At 44.5% G+C, this 22,323-nt stretch overlaps 1 protein-coding gene and 2 non-coding genes across 3 annotated transcripts; all 3 read left to right on the top strand.

Annotated features, from left to right (window-relative positions):
* The first annotated feature begins 1,821 nt into the window (after nucleotides 1-1,821).
* Nucleotides 1,822-1,895, top strand: TRNAF-GAA (transfer RNA phenylalanine (anticodon GAA)). The gene has a single exon. It is a non-coding gene; the product is annotated as a tRNA-Phe (tRNA).
* Nucleotides 1,896-2,084: 189 nt separating this feature from the next.
* Nucleotides 2,085-2,159, top strand: TRNAP-UGG (transfer RNA proline (anticodon UGG)). Its single transcript has one exon. It is a non-coding gene; the product is annotated as a tRNA-Pro (tRNA).
* A 10,191-nt stretch (nucleotides 2,160-12,350) lies between these two features.
* Nucleotides 12,351-16,146, top strand: NFD3 (Ribosomal L18p/L5e family protein). Its single transcript, XM_088708373.2, has one exon. The coding sequence runs from the start codon at nucleotides 14,945-14,947 to the stop codon at nucleotides 15,554-15,556; it is 612 nt and encodes a 203-aa protein (XP_088564499.1). The 5' UTR covers nucleotides 12,351-14,944; the 3' UTR covers nucleotides 15,557-16,146.
* Nucleotides 16,147-22,323: the final 6,177 nt, after the last annotated feature.

The raw sequence follows: 22,323 nt of genomic DNA, 5'->3' as shown, positions 1-22,323 counted from the left end.
AACCGCATTGCTTTAGATAAAGCGCTGTGAATAACAATCCAGACTTTCTAGTCAACCTGTAGACCTGCTTTGCAAATAGGTATGCAGCGATGCACCTCTCCTTAGTGAAACCGTCGAACACGACCAGGGTAGCTTTGTTAAGCATACCAATGATTGTGTCAGGACCTTCAAAGATCCTGCGCCATGAAGGCGTCACCAGGCGCAGCAGAAATTTTTGAATATCGGGATTGGCGGATTTTTTTTCATGGAAATAAGCCTCAACTCAACACGACTAGTTAATTCAAATTATAGTCTAAGGCGGATTTCTTCAAATTGTTGTAGTGTAGTATTGTGGTTTTTCACTAAAGACCTCGACGTATAAATATTCACAGCCCGGCTCACACGGGCGGACAATATTCACCCAGAGCCCCGTTGCGACCGCAATGCTGTTCTTGAAGGACCTCGGGGCCTTACCTTAGAACAAAAAAAGGGAATAGAAGTTAGGAAGACTACTGACGTAGGGCGGCCGGTGAGCTCAACCTCGAACCATCGTTATTAGTTCCTATTCCCTCCCTGCACGAACCTCGGTCCAATCAAAGCTTTTGTTCGGAATTGGGGGCTAGGGCCGGTTAGAACTCCCATTTCCCGATCGGAGGTTTGAGCTGCTATGGCAAGCTTTTTTTCCGAATAGTGGGTATGGGGAACCCACCGTACCAACACGATTGGCTGGTGTTGCTGATACCGAACCCGTTATAACCCCGATTGGAAGGGCAGGCTAGTCTTCATATGGCTCTGGGGATGCGAGGCTTGATCCTACCATTGAAAGTGAGTATCCCGTATTCGACGACGGAGAAAGAGCATTAGTTGCAGTTTTCACCCCACCTTAACGACCAAGGGATGAAATCTTTCTCCGAGCAGGGAGGCGTCACCCGAGGCCGATTCCAGTGGATCACTATAGAATCTTCTAGAAGCAAGCTATGCTACCTTCTGGCTAGCTCGTGCAATCTTAGAGAAATTCCTTCGCGCTTAGCTTAGTAAGCTAGCTTGGTAAGCTAAGCAAGCCTGGTTCTCCGGGCACTATGGTAGGACGTGGATCGATCATGACGAGAATGGACTTCTCCGTAATGTAATGGTTTAGAAGAGTCACGGTCCAGTTCCCCGCCGGGCTTTTTCCCTTCTCGACTAGACGAAGGAGATATGAATTCCATTCAGGCAGGTGAGGAAGGGCGGCTTGGCTTGACCGTGTGTTCTCTCCTGGTCGGGTCGGAGGCGAAGACTGGCTAAGTTCATCATTCAGTGGTGAGGTGTTCATAGAAAGCAAGGCGTCGCCCAACGAGTGGCGGATTTGGAGTCTCGCTTGGATGCTGGGGAGATCCATAGATCTGGATAGAGTCTGTCTCGCTCAGTAAAGAAGAGTACGCGCGCTACGGCTTGTGCAGTGAATCGGATCTTCGGGCAACCAACCCAACCCGGCACATCCAATTCCGATCAACAACTTGGAGGTATGGCTGAGTGGCTTAAGGCATTGGTTTGCTAAATCGACATACAAGAAGATTGTATCATGGGTTCGAATCCCATTTCCTCCGGCACGGAAGTGGAACGGGCGGGCGAAATTACGTGAGAGAAAGAACCTCTTCTTGATGGAGCCCCCCGGAGGACAGAATAGCACTACTTAGTGACTAGGAGCGGAGCGCCTCTTTCTTGTTCTTGGTGGCGTCTATAGCGAAGAACACCTGACCGAACGAGGGCCGTCCATTCCCTGGCCGGCTCTCGGTTCTTGAGCAAGCTCCTCCACTGCTGGTAGGGCGCTCATAGATGAAGAAAAGAGACTTTAGGAAAGTGGTTCAGGTAGCTCAGCAGGTTAGAGCAAAGGACTGAAAATCCTTGTGTCAGTGGTTCGAATCCACTTCTAAGCGGGCTTTTGGTCCAAAGGACACGTAGCCGAGAGCAAGCCGGATGAAGGAAGAAATGAAAGTGAATGAAAGAGGCTTGGAGGCAGATTTCCAAAAAGCGGTGGTTCTCGCGTCCCTGTGCCCAAAGCGGGGTGGGCGAGTTCGGTTCGAGTGTTTATCGATCGGGTGGATCTATATGTTCCGGGGGGGAGACGAGGTGTAGCGCAGTCTGGTCAGCGCATCTGTTTTGGGTACAGAGGGCCATAGGTTCGAATCCTGTCACCTTGATGTTCTGTTCAGTCGGCTAATACAAATGAATATCAATCGACCGTGAACTAAGTACGTACACCTGACTAGCCTAAAAAGTGTTTTCTCGTTGCTAATCAATCAATCATTCATTGACTGGTAGTCAAATAGGCAACCCGAGACTCAACCAAACCAACCGTAACAAGTAACGAGAAATGATGTTCAGCTAACGAAACTCGAACAAGAAATGAAAGACTTTTCTTAAGGGGCTTGCTTAAGCCCATAGGCCTGTGCGTGAGGAAATGCTTGGAGGCGGGATATTCAGATGGAAAGACTCAGAAAAGTTGCCGATGACCGATTCCGTCATTGATGCGAAGCCTGGCCTGGTCGGGAAGAGATTCTAAATAAAGAATATGCACACTGAGAATAGATATCTATGTTAGCTAGCAGGGGCGGGATTTCACTCTCTCTCCGGACAATCTCACTTTTTTTTTGGGAAATATGGATCCTTGAAAGGACTTTATTCTATAATTGGATGAAGGACTGGTTAAGGTATGTCCATTGGTACCACACGGTCGTCCTAGACACAGACCCGAAACTTCAGGATCTGTTCGAGGTACCGGTTGTTATGAGGGACTGGAAGAAGCGTCCTGAGGAGAGTATTCTCTTTAGGTACGGTTTCCTTTGGGAACTCTACGACTTGGTCCAAAGGAAAGGGTTTGGGGACGCCCTTGAGTACGTGGGAAGTTGACTCTGGAAGTGCTACAATTGACATTACCTCCTTTGCCCATGAGCTAGGCAAGCATGAATATCGATCTATACGATACCTAATGCCATATCATATAGATGGAGTACAATAAATGAACATTCATCGACAGAGGAGTCACATGCGATACCATATCGATACCACCTGCTCGCCATATTTATCTCTTTTTAAAAGAGAGAACATATCTTTCTTTCTATACGTTCGTTAACAAGTGATGGCTTCCGTTAGGATGCGGAGTGTAGCGCTAAGCATTAGGTGAAACGAGTAGTTCACCAGAACCAGAACCCGAGTCCACGACCTACGGAGAAGTTTTTGGCCTAAATTGACATAGACCTCTCTTTCCTTTCCACTGGTTCTTGAAAGCTATCAATCCCCGCTTCTCCCATTATTTTTATCCCTCTCGCATCGGTTCTGCATCAGATGATGAGCCCATGCGACAATTTTCTCTTTTTTTTATTGGCGCCCGATAGGTAGGCTATTAGATTGAGTCGAAAGCCTACCAACGCATAAGGGTTCCGATTCGAGCGAGAGCCCGAACGGGGGAGGCGAGAACATCTTGATCGAAAGCTCCACTGTTCTGAATAGTGAGAAAGACTTTTCAAAATTCGATCAAATCGATCGAGAATATCATCATCTGTTAGGTGGGTCAACCGACCGACCGAGTTGGGCTGGGCGTCCATGTCACAGAACTTTCTCTAGCCAAGAATCCCATTTTTGATCGAATCGGGGCGGATCCAATTCATTGGCAAATGAAAAATCTACCGTTTTAACACTCAGAAAAAAAAACCTAGAAAAGAGGAAGAGTCACTAAGACAAGAGCTAGGTAAGCAAGCAAGAAGGAGAGGCTAGAAAAGGCGAGGCAAGGGGCTCTCCATCTCTAGGAAGATTGTGTCCAGGATCTGGTAATCTAAGCCTTGCTTCTTCTGGTCGGCTCGTATTAGCCTGTGCTTTATTAAAGGTAGTCATTCCCCCCGTTCCTTTAGTCTTTTCAACGGTACTTGAATCTTAAGTCGCGGTCATGTCTCGCCCCCCCAGTATAGTGACCGGTTCCATGTTTTCCCAAAATTTCATCAGTTCCAGGCTCGACGTGCCTGTTCATCCATCTTCATTCCAAAGGCGAACATCTCCATTGAGTGACTGTAACTGCTATGGTTTACAGTCAATAGTTCTTAACCAACCCTTTCTCGCCGAGCTTTATAAATTTAAGAGAGATACGGGAGTAAGGCCGACCTATCCTCTAGTTAAAGAGTGTAGTGCAGAAGGACTTCTACTACCTCTTCCGAAGACAGCAAGCAAGCATAGGGGCTTCGGGTGAAAGGACTTTCTGAGTGAAAAGGATAAGGGCATCGGGGGAAGAAATGAATAAGGGGTAAGGTGCTCATATTCTTCCTTTATGTGCTTCCCAGCGAATCAAATTTTAGGAAGATTAAGTTGACTTCCAAAATCACTCTCTTCAAGCTCTTGCCTAAGAGCGAGGACTTAGATCAGAAGAGAGGTAGCGAAGTGAGTTTAGGTATTTCTTCAAGCCAGTTCCAGAGTGGAAAGGGGTAGCTCAGTCGAATATGCCAGAAAGCAAAGAGGGGATGGAGAGTCAAGCAAGCTAGAAAGCAATCGAAGAGATGAGCCTTAGAAGCATGCGAAGGGATAGGTCTGGAATAAGTCTTGTATGAGTCCTTTAATCGAGTCCCTCTTCTTTAATAGGCGCTTTCCGGTAGCAGGGTTTTCTTATCTTTTTACGATTACCATTCAAGTATGAAATATCTCCGCCTCCCCATTCCTTTATCAAAGTCTAGTACTTATGGCGCAAGTAAGTCTCTTCAAGTGGAAGCAATCATAGGGGGTTCGGGTCTGAGGTAAGCCTTCCTGTATCATTGGTAGGCAAGGGGGTAAGCGAACATGGCTGTGTTTGTTTGTTAATAAGCAGATTGGTAAGTAAGCGCAAACAGTACAAATCTCTTTCTTTATTCAAGCCTCTTTCTAGTTGCTCGGACTCTTGTTGTAGTGTGAGCCTTGAAAAAGTACCCGAAGTTAGGCAATCAGCACGAATTCCTTTAAATGGATTCCTCTCTCTTAATGACTCTTCTTAGGGAGTAGGATCTGTTGCCTAGAAGCTCAGAGAAAGGTAGCGAAGTCATATTTGCTTTTTCAAGCAAAGAGGAGTGGCGCATAAGGGCATGAGATAAGAGGAATGGTAGCTCAGCTAAGGTACAAGGCGCTCCGGTGCGCTTCCAGTCGAATATGCAATAAAGCAAAGCATTCCTGTAGCAGTAGCTCTTCTGTTATGAGTTCATCTCGTGGGCCTCTTTTCTGTAGCAATCAGCCCTCTTCAAGCGATCTTCTATAGGAGAGCCTATATGAAGCAAGGAAGCAGATTCAAGCAAGGAATCCAGCCTAGCAGAGTAAGCATTCCCTGTATCAGTCTAGCACTCTAGTCTTTATGGCGCAATCAGTTAATCAATTGGGGAATGGGGCCTTGGGATATTGAATCCACACTGACTTGAGCAATCAGGCTTTCCGTCCACCTTGTTATACTCTTCGGCAATAGAGATGAGAGATGCTAGAACCAGGCAAGGCGCGGGAAGAGAATGCGAGATTTAATAAGCCGCCCTATTCCTTGGATGGGACGGACAAGCTATAGCTATAGATAGAGTGGCAAGGAGAGATGCGTTATAGGACACAGGTGGCAATAGAGATCTTCCTATATGACTCAGAAAGTGAAGGAGAGAAGCTAGAGTTAGATCTATGCCTATGAGAAGTGTCTATGAGTAGATTATACCATGCCAGGTACAGTGAAAGTCTTTATGATACAGTCTTTATGAGCAGCATACCAGTTACAGCCCTTACGACAGATTGATTGAGAAAGTGGGATTCCCGATGACCGAAGAAAGGCAGAAGAACTAAGAGATGGACGGATGGGGATATTGAAAGCCAGGATTCCTACTTCTTGGAATGCTAATCACAGCGATTTACTTCGCTAGCAAAACAAGTAAGGGTGGTCGTAGATCAGAAAGAGGTAAGAGACTAAAAAAAACGAAAATCGATAAATTGCCAATTGAACGAGATTCACTCACGAAACAAAAAATATATACCGTTGACCAGATTTACTGCTTTAACTCCTATTCTTTCTTCCCTAGATTCTATCTATAATATATATTTTTTTTACCTTCTAATACTTTTTTTTTTTATTTTGATTCCCTCGTGTTTTTGTGTGTTTGTGTGAGAGCTCCTTCGTGTATTGATTTGTAATGTGCCTACCATGTTCGCCAACCCTTATTGTGCCTTGCCTGGCTTGAACTCCCGAACTACGGGAATCAATATTGAATGAATGAAATTCCATTGTACCGCCTCCCCTACCAATTCACGAAATGGATTGCACCTCCCGTTGTGTCCCTGTCTTGAACTTATTAATTACCAATTGGCTTTTCGCCTCCCATATTATCTTACTTCTTCTTTGGCTATGGGTATTAGTATTACTTTTCTTGGTTTGGTATTATAACAACTATTGGTATTCTTTGCTACTTCATTCCTCCATTTGAAAGGAATGGTAGCGCACTCAACCTCCTTTGTGTGCCGCGCCTATTTATTTTATAGTTTCACTATTTTCTATGGAAACCTGAAGAAAGGCCTTTTATTGCATGTTCCTTTCCCATCTAGAGCGGAGATTGCCCGAAGGTACGGTTCCGATCCTCGATTCGACGAGTTTGATCTTTTCTTTCGAGGGTTGAGGACAAGAGAAGAGTAGGGGCAATCAAAGCCAACACCACGGATAGTTGAAAACGAGCAGGGGAGGCTACCCTTATGAACGAGAGTCGGTATAATTCCGGTCTGGAGCTGAATCAATAATTATTCATGCTAAGACAACGGAGTGGGTAAGCTTTCCGCTACCTTAAGCCAAAGGGTGAAAATAGCCAGGCTTAGTTGATCAATCTCATGCCAAAGGTTACGCCTATCCATGGCAGGACCTCTCTTCTCGGCCAGCTTTCGTGCCTTCTCTCTCTCTTCTCCAGCGTAGAAGCATCACTTTGATCATCCAGTTCTGCACTTCTTGCCTTTCTTGCAGGGCCTCTTCCTTTGGTCGTCTCCTTGAGATAGTTTGCTCTCGAGACTCCTTCTCTTGTGTCGATTGTTCTGCTAGCTCCTCTTTGGACCGGCCTCAGAAAGGAATCAGGTAAGTAAGCAATACCTCCTGCTATCTATCACCACTTCCTACTAACAATACCAGATTCAATCAGTTCAATAACAATACCGAAACTGCCGTAACACTCTCTCACCCAGGTACCACTCGACGTGGTCCAGTCAGCTCCACTCGGACAAGGAAGTACGGATCAGATATAGCTACAGCTGGCCTAGCAGCGTAAGGCCTATCTCCAAAAGGTCTCTAGGTGACCTACATCCACATAGCATCAATCGGTCATCCACGCAAACGAAGAAGGAAATATCGCAGAAGAACAAGCTTACCCGCGGGAGGAGTCAAGGTATCAAACTCCTGTCGGAAAAACAGCCCCTGGTGGTGCATATCGTGGTCCCAGAAGCGGTACGACCACCTCATCCCCCTAGGGAGCCCTATAGCTTAAGGCAAAACTTACAAGCTTCTCACTGACCTCAATTGTAAGCTAAATTCGAAAGACAAAACTCAACAGGAGAGTCGGCTATAGGATGAAAACCCCTTCCTTCAGGCTGGGTCAGCTTGTTGAGTGGAATGAACTATGAACTCAAGAGACAAAAGGTCTCCTCTTCAGCGGATTCGGATTCGGATGGGGATGCTGCTTCTCGAGTTGAAGCTGCTAATGCCCTATCTTTCTTCTCTACTGCCCTTAGCTATCGCTTTTCGGCTGAATAATTTGAAGATCTGGCATTCTCCACCGACCTCTGTGGGAAAGCTAAGTGCCCCTATTTAGTAAGGCGCCCTCCCTTTCCGCGAATTGGGTATTACCGGCCGATGGCGAATAAGTCCTCACAACAAAGGTTAGGTGCTTGAGATCAGAACTGGTTACAGCAGCGCTCCTGGCGCGAGACTCTTTCGCATAGAATGAATTCGGTAAGGAAGGGTAGAACCCCATGGTCAATTGAATAGCACTTCCCTCAGAATGAAGGAATATTTAGCGCCAAAGGTAGTCTTCCTTAAGCGAGCTATCCCTACCCAATAAGGATCGGCGGAGAGCCTATCCTTTCTTACGAGCCTATCTCAACTTTATCTTACCCTCTCACCTTCCCTTTTCGCTTCGTATACTCCACTCGTTCCCTTTCTTTAAAAAAAAAGATATTCCTTATCGGCTGATTCTCCTGTGGTATCTGCTGCTTCAGATTCATTTCATTCCCTTCCCGAATCAACCACCTTTGGAAAAAGATCTCAGTTTGCAGAAGGAACCTATTTAGATTTAGGAAAAACTGTTGTTTCCAGGTCGAGTGACCCTAGACCAGACCTAGCCCTCTTTGAAGGAAAAGAATTTGACCTAGAAGAATGAGTCTGGGATGAAAGCCCTTCCCACCTCCTTTGAAGATCAAGTTTTTTCCTATGTTGTTGAATCGGTTCTATCTAAATCCCTCCCTGAGACTGGAAAAGGAACTACGGGCTACCAACAAGACTGAGGAGTCCAGATGACTCATTTACAGAATCGAAGGAAACTGGAAGAACGAGAGAGTCCAGCTAAAGACGGATCTAGACTCCTTCCGAGAGGCAAGTTCAGCTACAGACGGTCGCTCAATCGCACCTTCCCTACCGGCCCTTTTCTATAGCCCTGTGCTTTAAAAAAGTGTTCTTTTTCTTGGTCGGAATCACTTCCATAGGTCCATGTCCATCCCCCTTGGAATAATCAGTTTTTTCCTATTCAAATGTATCCTATAACTAAAAAGGGTGTAGCTTAGTAGCTTAATATCTCACAACTCTCGTGAAAAGACTTTTTAGAAGCTTCGCGTTTGAAAGATAAGAGAAACGCTAGCTAAGACCGCTATTCCTGACCTTAGAAAGGAATAGAGTAAGGGGCGACCACTTGAGTGTTATAATCTTTCGTTAAAGAATTAGATATGGTGCACCTTTCAAAGAGTATATGATATCTTATAAATAATCAAACTATAAATTCTCCAAGGCTTAAGGCATTGGTTTGTGCTAAATCGACATACAAGAGATGGTACTACAAATGATGTTTAAATCTTTTAAACTAACATTTGAAAATCTTTCTTTATTCTTCCTTCTCCACAAAGTGGATTAAACCCCCTTTGTCAACAGATAAGAAACAACCAAGACAGGAAATTGGGAAGCCCCCTCGAACTATGTAAATTTGTTTAGCAGAAAGATGCAGCTCTCTCAAGAGATTTTTGATCTACTCGAAAGAAAGTCTTTCTTGATTGTTCAGGTTCAGAGGAACAGCAACAATTATTTCATGGATATACCGAACAAAAGGAAGATGCGGAAAGCGGTTGATGAATGTTCGATCAAAGTAATCTAAATAGAAATTGAATAACACGCTGGCGAGAAGGCCTACAGCCGGTACCCCAGCCTCTGCTGACCAATCTCTTCCGTCCTCATCAAGAATAGACAAGTTCAGAAAGGAGGAAACCAGTTGAAAAATGGATGGATCGTTCAGAACGGGTTCGAGTTTAGCCAAGAGACGCGAACGACCATGCAAAATTCTTACCGGCCGGATCCGGCGAGCGGAACGATGCACGACATAGGGTGTAGACCCAGTCGTTACCAAACCGCAGACCGAACATACTGGCAAGCAAGTATCCGCTTATCTCCCTCCACGAAAAGCAGTCTTCTCGAAAGAAAGAACATCCATCGGATTCACTTCAAGTCCGAACCCATGGGAAGATCTACCTCTCACCCGGCTGAACCGCCGGGTTCACTAGTTGCCAACAACTTCTAGTTTCATTCTTTTCTTGTAGTCTCGTTACGCAACACGACCTCCTTGGTTCCGTTCCGATCGAGCGTCAGCCTTGATTTTATGGCTGGCTACACTATTGGGGTGAACATACTCTGATTCATTTCAATCAGGTTGGGTGAACATCCATCTCTCTATCCCTTTCCTGTGTTAAGGTCTAGTTGTCATTCTTCTCCCTCGAAAAAAACCAACTTCTTCGAGTCGTCTGTATTCCCTCCTTATGGTGTTCAGTGGCTCGACCGGACCCACGTCCTTTCGAAATCGGGCGAGAACGGGAACAAGAAGTTGCGGTGCCAGTAGGGACAATCAAAGCCTAGAGTAGGATTGGCTCCAACCGGATTAGAAAAAGCCCATCTCTGCAGCAGTTGCATGGCAAGGGCAAGGGCTGTTGTGATTCGACGGTTTAGAGCATTACCCAGATAGCTAGTAAGCTCCTAGTAGCTCTTAGTAGATAGCCGAGGTTTATACTTCCCAACTACTGATATTGATTCGTTCCCGGCTTTTAGAAATGAAGAAGGAGAGGTCCCCACCGGAGAAGCAAGAAAGCCTGAATTCGATCGACGATTCAACCTTCATCAAAAATTCCACCTCCTTTCGTTCCCCCGCACTCAACAAGGCTTTTTAGTAAGAAAAAATTCAGCTTAGTTGTTGAATGTACCGGATATGGAGGCAATACCAATGATATCTCGTCTATAGAGTGGTATCATACATGTAATGAAAAAAATACCTATAGTGAGTAGGTATTGAGGTAATAAAGCAGCTATAGGCGAAAGAAATAGCTCTGGACTAGAGGCTAGAAGTAGCTTGCTCCTAACACGGAAATACCCCAAAATCGATTTTTGAATGAGACTTTGCATCCCATACCTCCTTCCTTCCCGTATTTGTAAACTGGTACCCCAGAGAATCTTGGGTCAATTCTCAAGTCGTACCCCCGTCACCGTCTATCGAGCAATTGAAAATAAAATTACTCGGTGCCAGAGCCAGAGATAGTGATTTTCTTGGGCTGGAGATCCAGACACCAGAGATCCGTCAGTGGGTATTGCATCACATTTGTTGATTCATTTTTATCATGAAACAGTAAAAAGCAACGTACCGTAGCTCGATCCAATGCAGAAGCTTTGTATAGAGCAATGGCAGCCACTGTAGCTGAGCTGACATGGTAAAGGCATATCCTAAAAAAAATGGGAATGATTGTTGGACCATCAAAATTAGATTGCGATAATCAAAGTGCCATGAAACTCTCGTCTAATCCGGTTTTTCACGCAAGAACAAAACCTATTGAACTTAACTATCACTTCATTCGAGAAAAGGTTGAAGAAGGTGAGAACAATTGGCATAATAGACTGGAAACAAAACTTGGAAAAGGCCCATACTTTCTTTATTTGAGGGAAGCGGTCGAAAGGGAAAAAGAGACTGTGCTTGCTAAGCGACTCCTGCTCTTTACAGATAGCTTACCTTATAGGCTTAGACCTGCAATCCCGGAAAAGCGCCCTAATAAGACTTTCTTTTAGTAGTGATCTCAGTGAGGTAATCCACAAGTCTCGAAACGTTCTTTCATTCAATGAACTCATAATCAACTGAATGCCGTCAAGACACTCTCACTCTCAAAAATTATATACTTGCAAGGAATGAAATTACTGACTGGGAGAACAGGCAAAGGACGGTCTCAATCGAGTTATCCAATTGAAACCGGTCTACTAAGGCCAATCGCCGAGAGATAGTCAATTCGAGATAGGAAAGGGAAGAGATAGGAACTGGTTTGGCAAAAGATGCAAAATACAATACGGTTTTTCATTTCATTCCCAAACAAAAGAAACCTGAAAATCTCAAATAGGCCATTTTCTTTTGATTTAAAATGGTCATTAATGAATCAGAAAGAAGAATCAATTAAAAATGGCCACAGGAGCAAAGGTCTCGAGATAATCGATGCCATAGGTTTGTGTGAAACCTTTCGCCACAATACGAGCCCTCTCGATAGAGCCATCAGCTTTGTGTTTCAGGGTATATACCCACCTGCAGCCAACCGTACGTTTGCCTCTTGGTAACGTGACCAGTTCCCAAGTGTCGTTCTTCTTTAGAGCCTCCATTTATTCTATCATAGCTTTCTTCCACTGAGGATGATTGAGGGCTTCTTCCAGGTATCTTGGTGGAAGAAATCGCTGAAAGGAAAGCTTTAAAGGAAGGAAGCTTGATAGGACACAAAGTGATTAATAGGGTGAGAAGTACAATATCTCTTTTCTTTCCTCAAGGCAATAGGTAAATACAGATCATAAACAACAGAAGGAGGAAGAGAGGAAGTACCTGGATCCAAGGAGGAGTCTTGGTGATGGATCGTTGATTCGACAAATTGACCTTCTTCCTTTTCCTCACATACGTCTTTAATTCCGTGGTTTGCTGACCAAGCTGCTCACTACTTTGAGACTCCCCCTCTTTCGAATCCATATAATTTTCCACTTTAGACATGGGAATATTTTAACTGACGACAGTAAGAACACTACTCTCCTCCAGACCTCCATACTCCCCCTGAGGAGAGTAGGGATCCGAAAGAGTACTACCATTTTCAGAGAAAAGAAATAAGAAAGATTTTAAAAGAAAGTGACATCCATGGACACAAATCTTTTATTTGTTTTGGGGTGGCCCGCTAGAATATCCAACAAAGACACATTTGAAAGACTTATAATCAAGTTTGTTTCTGAGAGGACTCAAGTCATGAACAAAGCAAACACAACCAAAAACACGAGGAGAAATAGGAAAGATAGGGGTGAGTCAGGTTTCAACACTTAAATAGGAGATTTACCACTTAGAACGGGCATACGATTAATCAAATAACATGCAGTTAAGACAGCTTCTTTCTTACCAGTATTAGGTACCTTCATCTCGGTGAGAAGAGCACGGGTAACCTCCAAAAGATGCCGATTTTTTCGCTCAGCTACTCCATTCTTTTTTGGGGGTATATGGACAGGTAGTTTGAGAGTCAATCCTTTGTTCCTGCAGATAAGCTTGAAAGTTCTTGGAGAACTATTATTCTCCCCCATTGTCGGATCTCAAAATCTTCAAATTTATACCACACTGAATTTTGATCATCTTATGAAATAACCGGAAAATCAAAGGAACTTCATTCGACGATTTCATAAGATAGATCCAAGTCACTCTAGAATAGTAATCAATGAAGGAGACAAAATACTTATAAGGAAAGGAATCGGAATTGACCGATAGCCAATGCTAACAATAGAAGAGAAATTTACAAAAAGGTTAATATGGGAAGACTTTCCCGTATTCCAGATGCGAGAGTTGCGACAGAACAGAACAAATGAGCGATTGCAACAGATACTGATTCCCAAGCAGGAAGATAGGAAGTATTGAAAGACAGATCGATCAGATATCTCTTTTAACGAATTGCCTGATTGCGACAGCTTATCGAGACTTGTTACTAGACCAAGCAAATTCCCTAGAAGAGAGCTTAAAGAGGGCTGAAGTTTAAGGAAAAGCGGCCATAGAGCCGATCTCTCCCATCAGTCAGACAGATGCGATCGTTAGAGATTCGACGATTCCCGGTTGGACCGATTCAAGCGATTGAAAGAGGAAAGACCGATTGATAGAGGTTGGACGGATGACCGTCTTACCAGATGAGCTGCTTTGCTAGACTTGTCTAAAGTAGAATTCACTCCCTACCCTAACTAGCCTAAAAAGAGAGCCCTTTTTCGATAGTGATTTCAGGTATAGTCAAAAGTATATAGTACGAGATTTGAGCTAGCAGGACGACAGAAGAAAGAAGACCTCTGGCCTTCCAGGGATTGCGAAAATCTTTTCTTAGGATGGAATTCCACTTCCATTCCATATAAGTATAAGTAGTCCTTATGCCAAGAAACTAGATTTTTAAGGCAAAAAAAAAAAAGAAATCGAAGGAAGCTTCAGCAGGATCAATTCTTGGTATTGGAGTTTGGTCAAGCATTTCTGGTAGGATAGTGGAAGCCCTCCCTTCATTCCAGGCCGGCGATAGCAGGCGATAGGGGGCTCAAGGAAGATCACATAGAATAGCTAAGGTGCGAATATTCTATATGGTTAGGTGCTTCCCCACGGAAGAGCTCCGCTATCACCTAAGAGACTGCAAGACGCCTATCGGATAGAACTATTTATGAGGATGTGACTACAGTAAATAATTCATGAATAAAACATTCACACGTTGGTAGGTCAGCTCACCGCTTTTGGTTTTTCTGTTATAAATACATATCTGCTGGCACACCTTTCATTTAATATCTCTTTCCCCGTCTGCTCTGTCTGAGATGGATCTTCCCGCTCGCATCCTTCCAATGGCCTTTCCTGTTTTTTCTTTCTTTTGTTCGTTTTCAAAATAGGAGAGGCATTGCATTCAAGGCAGTTGATTGGATGAAGTTAGAAGTGACTATAACGTCTTCTTCTTATTATATTAAGATGGGGTATATAAATGATGAAAGTAATTCGTACCGCACTATTTCAATCAAATACCGCTGGCAGACCCTGGTAATTATTATCATCTAACTGGCACATCTGTCCTTTGCACCTCTCCATATGTATGTGCTTTAGCCCTGATTACATAATTTCATTTATTATAGAATAGAAAGAAAAAGAGATTCATCTTGCTTATTGCTTGTTTGGATTGAAGTGCGTGCTAGATGCTTCTGACCTAACCACTCTTTGTTTCACCAAAGATGCTGTTCTATTCTATTGATTATATAAGGTTCACATTCTTCAGTTCAGGAAACCGCGATTTCGTTAGTGTTCCGGGATAAAAGAAAATGAATGAGAAAAGGACGCGAAAGCAAATGACGTAAGCACGAAAATAATTCTTTAAATAAAGAACGGATACACCCAATACATCGAAACTCATTGCCCATGGATAGTTTCGACAAAAAAAAAGAAAAGAAACATGGTTTAGCGGATTCGGAATTGTAACCAAGCATCCTGGGTTCTATACCCGATTCATAACTCGAGCATGCAGCCGATCCTGGATACAGAACTATAGAAAGTGTGCAGTGAGGGATCTTTATAGGTAGCCAGTCTTTCACTTCCACCTCTCCTCGAGGTATGGTTCGAAACGAAAAAGTGCATCCCATGTCTTTCTTGGTCGGACCAACCCAACCGGCGATTTCCGACAAGTCTCTCTTTTTTTTGGGGGAGCAGACAAAGAATAAAAAAACAAAATGCTTTCTCAACACTTTTCACATAGGATGCCCCAGGAAAAAACAACGGCCGAGACTGATCGGCTTGGGCTTGCGGGTGCGGGCAGTTTCAAATCCATGAACTTCGTACAGAGCATCTCGGAGGAAGATGAGCAATGTTCACGGAAAAAGAACAGAGATTTTGTCCATGTCTTACTGATCAAAAATAAGACCTTTGTGATCGTGACAGATGCTAGGGGGAATAAAAAGACTGGGGCCTCCGCAGGTTGTTTGGAGGAAAGAAAAGGGCGGTCTCGTCTTTCTCGGTATGCTGCTGAAGCAACTGCGGAACATGTCGGGCGATCCGCCAGAAAGATGGGTTTGAAGTCAGTTGTCATGAAAGTGAAAGGATCTACTTATTTCAGGAAAAAGAATAAAGTGATCTTGAGCTGGAGAGAAGGTTTTCGAGGTGAAGGAGTAGGAGATCAATCTCCAATTATGTACATCCACGATGTGACCCAACTTCCACATAATGGATGCCGACTCCCCAAAAAACGTCGTGTTCAAATAGTTCCAACCATTTTTGAATCTCCATTTTCACTTGACAAGAAAAAATTCCGGAAAAAATCTGACTCGGAAGGGAGGCTAGACTAATTGACTGAGCGAGACTCCATCCAACTATTCTGCATCCATCTAGCAAAGCCGCGTGAGTGAAGCACCCTAAACTTTGTAGTCAAGGCGAAGCTCCATTGTAGACGTGAGGATCCCGTTCTATTGAGCCTTCCCGCTTATCCTAAATACAACTCAGTCAGATTAGGACCTCAAGCTATCACCTCGACGTTTTGAGCTAGCCTATGACGTCTAGTTTTTTCAGCTGCGTCTGCTTACGCTCTAGTTGTCGGGGGGCTAGCTGGCTTGCTGCTTTCTTTCTCTCCTTACCGCTCACGCTAGCCTATGTGCGTTTTGATGCTTGTTTAGGATTGGAGTAAGCAGCAATAGTTATATCTTTAAACCGGGCATGGCGTCATTTTCGCGTAACACAATCCAGCGTATTTGTCACGCAGAAACTAAACAGCAAGGTTCATCTTCGACCTGCAACTGCAGCAAGAAAGAGGTGGAAAGCACTTATTTTTTAGGCTAAGAAGCCCGATGTGCTAGCGCTTGTGACCCAAGCCTGAAGTGACTGACTAATAAGAAAGTGATAGGAGTCGTGCTCGGCTTTCTTTCTTTTATTTAGCCAAGGATATTCTTCTTAACCTTTCTTAAAAAATGAAAACTAAAGCGTCGACATCACCTTCTATGAATATAGACGGAACCGAGACCTTAACTTCTTCTTAATATGTTGGTTCGGTTGTCCTCTTCGCTAGCCGGAGTATACCATTATTTAGAACCATTTTCAGAGACAAACCAGTAGGAGACAAGGGATGGATGTCGCTAGGCTAGGTCAACTCTATCATTGGTATCATTATCCCTATCACGATCACTATATAAAGATATGTGCTACTACTATCCCGATGCAGCGAAGCTAGGTGGTGCTATTATGGTGGGGGAAGGGTCTACTTCTGCTCCATCGGAATGCTTTTGTGGCAGGTCTTTCTATTACCGATATGGACCTCACTAATGGGTCTCGTTCTGTACCTAGGTATGGATCTATATCACTAAGGTCAGTATATGAATCTGCTACGTCTTTTCTCTCTGGTGTTGGATCACCTACTAACTACTGCGCTGCGACAAGGACTGGAACTGCCTCTGGATCTGCTGCTGTTGTTGGTGCTGTATCCACTAATGATGATTCTACTGCTGCTGCTTCATTGAAGTGCCTATTACCGCTGACAGCTCTTACAGCTTCTTCCACCGAACCGAACCGCCAGCTGACTATTACCGATTGCCTTCCCTTACCGCTTTCCCGCTGCTAGCTTTTCTGACCTTCCTTATCCTTCTGCCCATGGAGCCCTTAGATCTGGAATTTATTAATTATATATATGAAGAACACTTTTGAAAATGTCGGGCGAAACGCCCTGACAACAAAAGTGGGTTTTGGATAGGTTTGTGAGGCAACGCTCACATCTGTTATCTACGATAAATCGGCAGATAAGGTAGGCGATAGGCGTAGGATTCGAACAACTGCATAAGAACCCTTATGTCCCCTATTTTCTTTGAATTCACATATCGAACCATTCTCATAGTTACCTGATCGACAAAGAGAGGTTCGCCCGGAGATGACGATCTATCTCAGTCAGATGTCCCCGATCTATGATCTTTCATAAGCTAGCGATCCCATAGCTCGGATGCTGCTCCCCACGGTACAATAGATGGGTAAAAGAACTCAAGAAAGCGCCTTATTTCGACTTGATGATCGAGTCAATGGCTCATGAACCACGTCTTTCCCAGAGGAATAAGATAAGAAGACCTTCATCGAGAAAGGATCTCTGTTCTTCGCTTGATGAACTCAGATGCTGTGGAATCACCATTTGCAGAGAGGGAAGAAGAACCTTTGGCAGGCGAGGATCCCTTTTCTATCAAGGGGAGATAGGAAACGTGAATCAAATCATTTTCCAAGGACAGGACTTCGCTTCGACTAATGGAATGGGCAAAAGCTCTTCTATGTTGGCTATCCTTCCTGACGACCCAACCTCGGCTATTGCTTTCTTATTTCCTGGCTCGTGCTTGTTCGCTGGTCAACCAAAGCAGCGTCTTTCCAGTGATTCTTCCCCCTTTCCTTTGCTTGGTCCATCACTCGTTCCCCCACCTACACCTTGGAAGCCACTCACTCCTTTTCTGATCCATGGATGCACTTGCACTCCGTCTGTTCAGCTTCTCTTGGTTCACTCTGACTTTCGAGCGCTGTTGCTGGTGCGTGTTGGTCACAGCAGTCGATAAGTATGCTGCTTCTGGTTCAGAGATCAGTACTTGCACGACTTCAACATCGACTACTGAACTCGGTTCTTGTATCCACTTTTGCTGTGAATTATTGATCATCCACTCCTTACACAGTTGCTTAGTCGACTCAGTCTTTGGCTTGACCAACTGCAAGACTAATGAATTGATCCACCGGATCATCGACTGATTGACCTGATGCTCTCCCTTTTACCTTTGCGACTTTGCTGTCTGACTGGGGCTACTTCTCTTGCTTTTTTCGTGGTTGTTTATGGAAGGAAATGGCTATAGTTGGGGCTCCCTGAGCATAATCATTCACGATGAAAGGTGCGTGCCCGATGAAGTTCCCAATTGATCCAAGATGGCTTTGGCTTCAAGGCTCCCTCTTTAGATGAAGGTGAGCTCCTCTCCGCACTATGACTTCTTCAATGAAACCCTCTCCTTGGCACCCTATCCTGTTAGTCAAAGCTGCCATTCTTCTCGATTTCTACGAATCTAGCTCCCTTCCCCGAAGGACAAGTCAGAGAAAGATTCCCAGACGAGCTTGATTGGATGAGTTTGTCATGGCATCTCCCTTCCAACTTCCAAGCCGATTGATTAGTCAGGGTCAGAAGGATCGAGGAGTGGCCCCATTGGTCCATTGAGGCCGGCGAGTAGGGCTTCTTTCCTCAATGAGTGAGTCGCCAAGAAGGAGATTTCGTATCAAGGAATGGCATTGAGACCCCAAAATCCAGGTGGATAGGTAGAATCAGAGGAGGGCGCAGCCCACATAGAAGTTTGACGCAAAGAGGGGATAGATTAGGCTCGTGCTCGACCAAAGGGAAGGGGACCGTTAGGAGGTCGTACTATCCGTTAGGGAAGGAGAGCGGAAGTGAGGCTCGATCGATAAGGGAGAGGAAAGACAGGTCGGTTTAGGCATGCGTTAGCCCCTGATTCCTATATACATGATTCCGATCCACTTGATGGTCTGACCCTTCCACTCGCTTTACATGACTCTGTGTCCGCTAATCCAATTCAGTGCTATGTATCATCAGGTGAGGCAGTCATTGTCGTCAGACATCAGCAGCTAAAAGCAAAGGTCATATAAAAAGCAGTCGACTCATTGATGCTGAAAAACCACTGCCAGTTCGTGAGAGTTGGGCAAGTTGAACAGGAAGAAAAGGGAAAGTACAACCGAAGAGGAAGAGATAGGGCAACCTAGGAAGATTATTCTTTGAAGCAAGAGTTCCATAAGCAAGTGCATGAGACTCTTTGACTTTCAAGCTCCGAATCAGAGTCAAACTTACCCCACTTTCATTGACCAGTAAGTGATAGCTGTCAGGTTCAGGTTCGCAGAATGACCGATGAAACCAACTGAATCCACTCTCGTGACATGATCGAAGTTCGATCCACCACTTTGAGGAAAGAGATGAGACGGTCTACCCGTCTTTACACATACGAGAAATCACTCACTGACGGACAAGAGGTGTCGACAACGTGAGCTTTACTGCCGGGCTTTCGGCCTTCTTGATCCAACTACATTACTCTTTGAGACTACTGCTTGTGCTTGGCTCAGGATATCCTCCTTTCTGAAAAGCTTTCTACTCAAGTGAGGAAAGCCTGATTTGGAATCCTTTTTCACAGCCTTTTTGCCCAAATGAGAGATCCATTCTCAGGGGAATCTTAGGCTTAAAATGGATTCGTCAACAGACGATGCCTTTCAAGGAAAAAGTCATGACACCGCATTTTCCCACTCTCTCATCTGTCTCATAGATGAGTAAGGCTGGCTAAAGCACCAAAAAAATAGTAAGTAAGAGAGCGCCACCAGGATAAAGATAAAAAGGATCAACAAATTATCGAGCAACACAGGAACTTGGGTACACTTCTTTTTAACCATGCATACGTTTAGGTTTAGCTCAGCTTGGCCCTGCCTCCTTCTCTCCCAGGCTTCTTGGAGCTCGGCCAAAACTCGTCCGCATCTCCTGTCCAAGTGAGAATCTTTCTTCCTGCCTCTCCAGCTCCCATTTTAGCTTATCTTTCTTCTGTCATCGGGGATGGGAACCTTGGTAGGAATTAAGGAGGGTTCTGGGCGGGTAGGTTTGATGCTAGCTTTGTTGCCTTGGCATTGGCTGATTAAAGACATCCTCGCAAAGGCGCCATCTTTCTTAAGTAAAAACGTGACTTTCATAGGCCTCTAGGTCTTTTACTGGTGCTCTGCTTGAAAATACGATAATTGAGTTTTTGAGACTCCGTTTTGTTAACAACAGGTACTCTTTCTGCCTTCCCGGGTAAGGATCATCTGTGCTATGAGTTTATCTTCCTCGATAGTGATCTAAGGCAAGTAGAAATCTTTCTTACTCAATAGTGGCTAAGGCAAGAAAGTATGATCGATGATCTTCTGCTAATGCTAGCGTCTTTTTCATCTCTAATCTCATCTAAGCTTCAGGAAAAAGAAAAACCTACCCGCTAATATATAATAATATAAAGGCTGGCTGCTCTCCTTTTTTCCTGTAGTTCAGGATTCCCTCTCTATGCTCATATCTATTTAGTCAAAAGGCTAGTTCAATCGCTCTTAGGAAGAAGAAGTACTATAACTTGAATCAGTATCTCAAATAGGGCGATATCAGGCCTTCTGTGCGATATCGATCTTCTGTTTTATGATAAGCGGTCTGCCCTTCCCCTTACTAGAAAAAATAGGGCAATTTGAATAGTACAGGAAAGGAAAGACGACTATCGAGTATGCCCCTAATAGAGTCAGTAGGGAATGGTTATATCAACCATTCGGAAAGAAGTACAGCTAATCGTACGGTAAACAGAAGCGAGACGGTATGCAATCAATTAATGGAAAGGATAGAGGAGGTAAACCATTCCTCTATCTGTCCCTTGCTCTGTCCACAAATAGCGTCCGTTGCTTCTTCATTCCTGGCTGGCAAGCTCAGTTCTGTTCTAATCACTTCGATTCCCGTACACGAGTACCTTCCTTCAAATATATATATTCCCTTTCAAAATATGGAAAGTACTTCTGTAAGCGAATCCCTTCTTTCTTTGGCTTGCTTCTGAAGCCAATAAGTCCTGTGCCTGGTAGGTGCAATCAGTCTGTCCCTTACCTGTCCATTCAAGCCTTTCAATATCTCGTCTGGCCCTGTCTTCGTCTCTTACTAATGATCGGTCGCTTATTACCGTTACCGCCTACTTCATTCAATAAGAAAGGGCCCCCACATCGGACCAAAGGCGAAGAGCTCTCTGAGTATGCCGGCTTGCTTGCTTGGTAAGCGCTTGAAAAGCGCGCTATAAAGACTGCGCGCTTGGTCATCAATACAGTTTGGGACTGAGCACACAGGTTGCATCTGACACTCCTAGTAATAAGCACGTACCTTTAATGGTTGGAAGGGACCAGGAGATGCCAGTTCCTAGTTGATTCCCTCTCCCATAGCAGTCGACTGTTCATTCTATCTACCACCCTCTTCTCTCCACCCGACACAAGGAATTCATTCGACGATTCGTTGCCCCCCTTTCGACTGCCCAAGAGATGACTTTCCGCCAACCGATAAGGAGATGGTATCGAAATTCATTCCATGGGCTGCTTCTATCCGATGCAAGGAATTTAAGCGGGAGAGGAAACTATCTCCTACCAAAAAGGGGGGTAGCGGGAAAGAAATTCATGGATGAATGAGTTAAGGAATGAAAGGGAGAGGTGCATATTTAGAGAATGAAACTAAAGGAGGAGTCTCATTAGTAAATATACTCCTAATAGGAGCGAGCATATTTAGTAGATATCCCCACCCCTGCCTTTCTCAATGAATAAGAGGGGAGGCGGATATTTTTTCGGTTGACTCAGGGATAAAGGTTCACGATGGAAGGAATGGTTCGGCGAATAGGGGACTGGGGAAAGGTCGAGAACGAGAAAGTCACCCTATCCGCTGGTGAAGTACTAATGAATGAATGCACTAGCTTGCTATCTTTTAGAACTTAGACAACAAACATATGCCCTACTCTTTAGACTCGGAAACATAACAAAGTTCTCTCGAGGTAAGGCCAAAATGTGAATCCAAACAAAGGTTGGCCTACGCGTAGTACCTCTTGAGGTAGATGGCCTTCCAGGGATCGGGTAGTTCATCACCATCCACATTCTAAAGTTTATATGCATTTCCAGGATGGACGGCGGATATGAAATCGGGCCCTTCCCGATTCGGCTTGACGTTTTCCCCTAGGGTGTGGATCTCTAGAAGGCATGATTTTCTTAAGGACTAAGTCACCTATCTTGAACTTCCTTTCTAAGACCTTCTTATCATAGGCTCAACTGATACGTTTTTGGTAAATTTGGGCATGCTCAGCGGCACGTAGGCCTTTCTCATCCAAGAGTTTTTTTGTGCCAACAAAGCTGGAAGCTTTTCACTATCGGTTAAGTCCTTGTCAATCTGTATCCTAAGGGATGGGATCTAAATTTCGATAGGAAGGACTGCTTCCATACCCTAGACCAATGAATAAGGAATTTGACCAGTTGGACCTTTCACTTTGGATTCGTCGAGGTCTGGTTAGGAAAGAACAAAGGTTGACGCCGAAAA

The sequence above is a fragment of the Phoenix dactylifera genome, chromosome 12 (assembly GCF_051530095.1).
Source record: "Phoenix dactylifera cultivar Ajwa chromosome 12, Ajwa_hap1_PhDact_Kaust_v1.1, whole genome shotgun sequence".
In the NCBI taxonomy this organism is placed as follows: Eukaryota; Viridiplantae; Streptophyta; class Magnoliopsida; order Arecales; family Arecaceae; genus Phoenix; species Phoenix dactylifera.
Note: the sequence above shows the minus strand (reverse complement) of the source record. Positions and strands in the feature narration are given on the sequence as shown.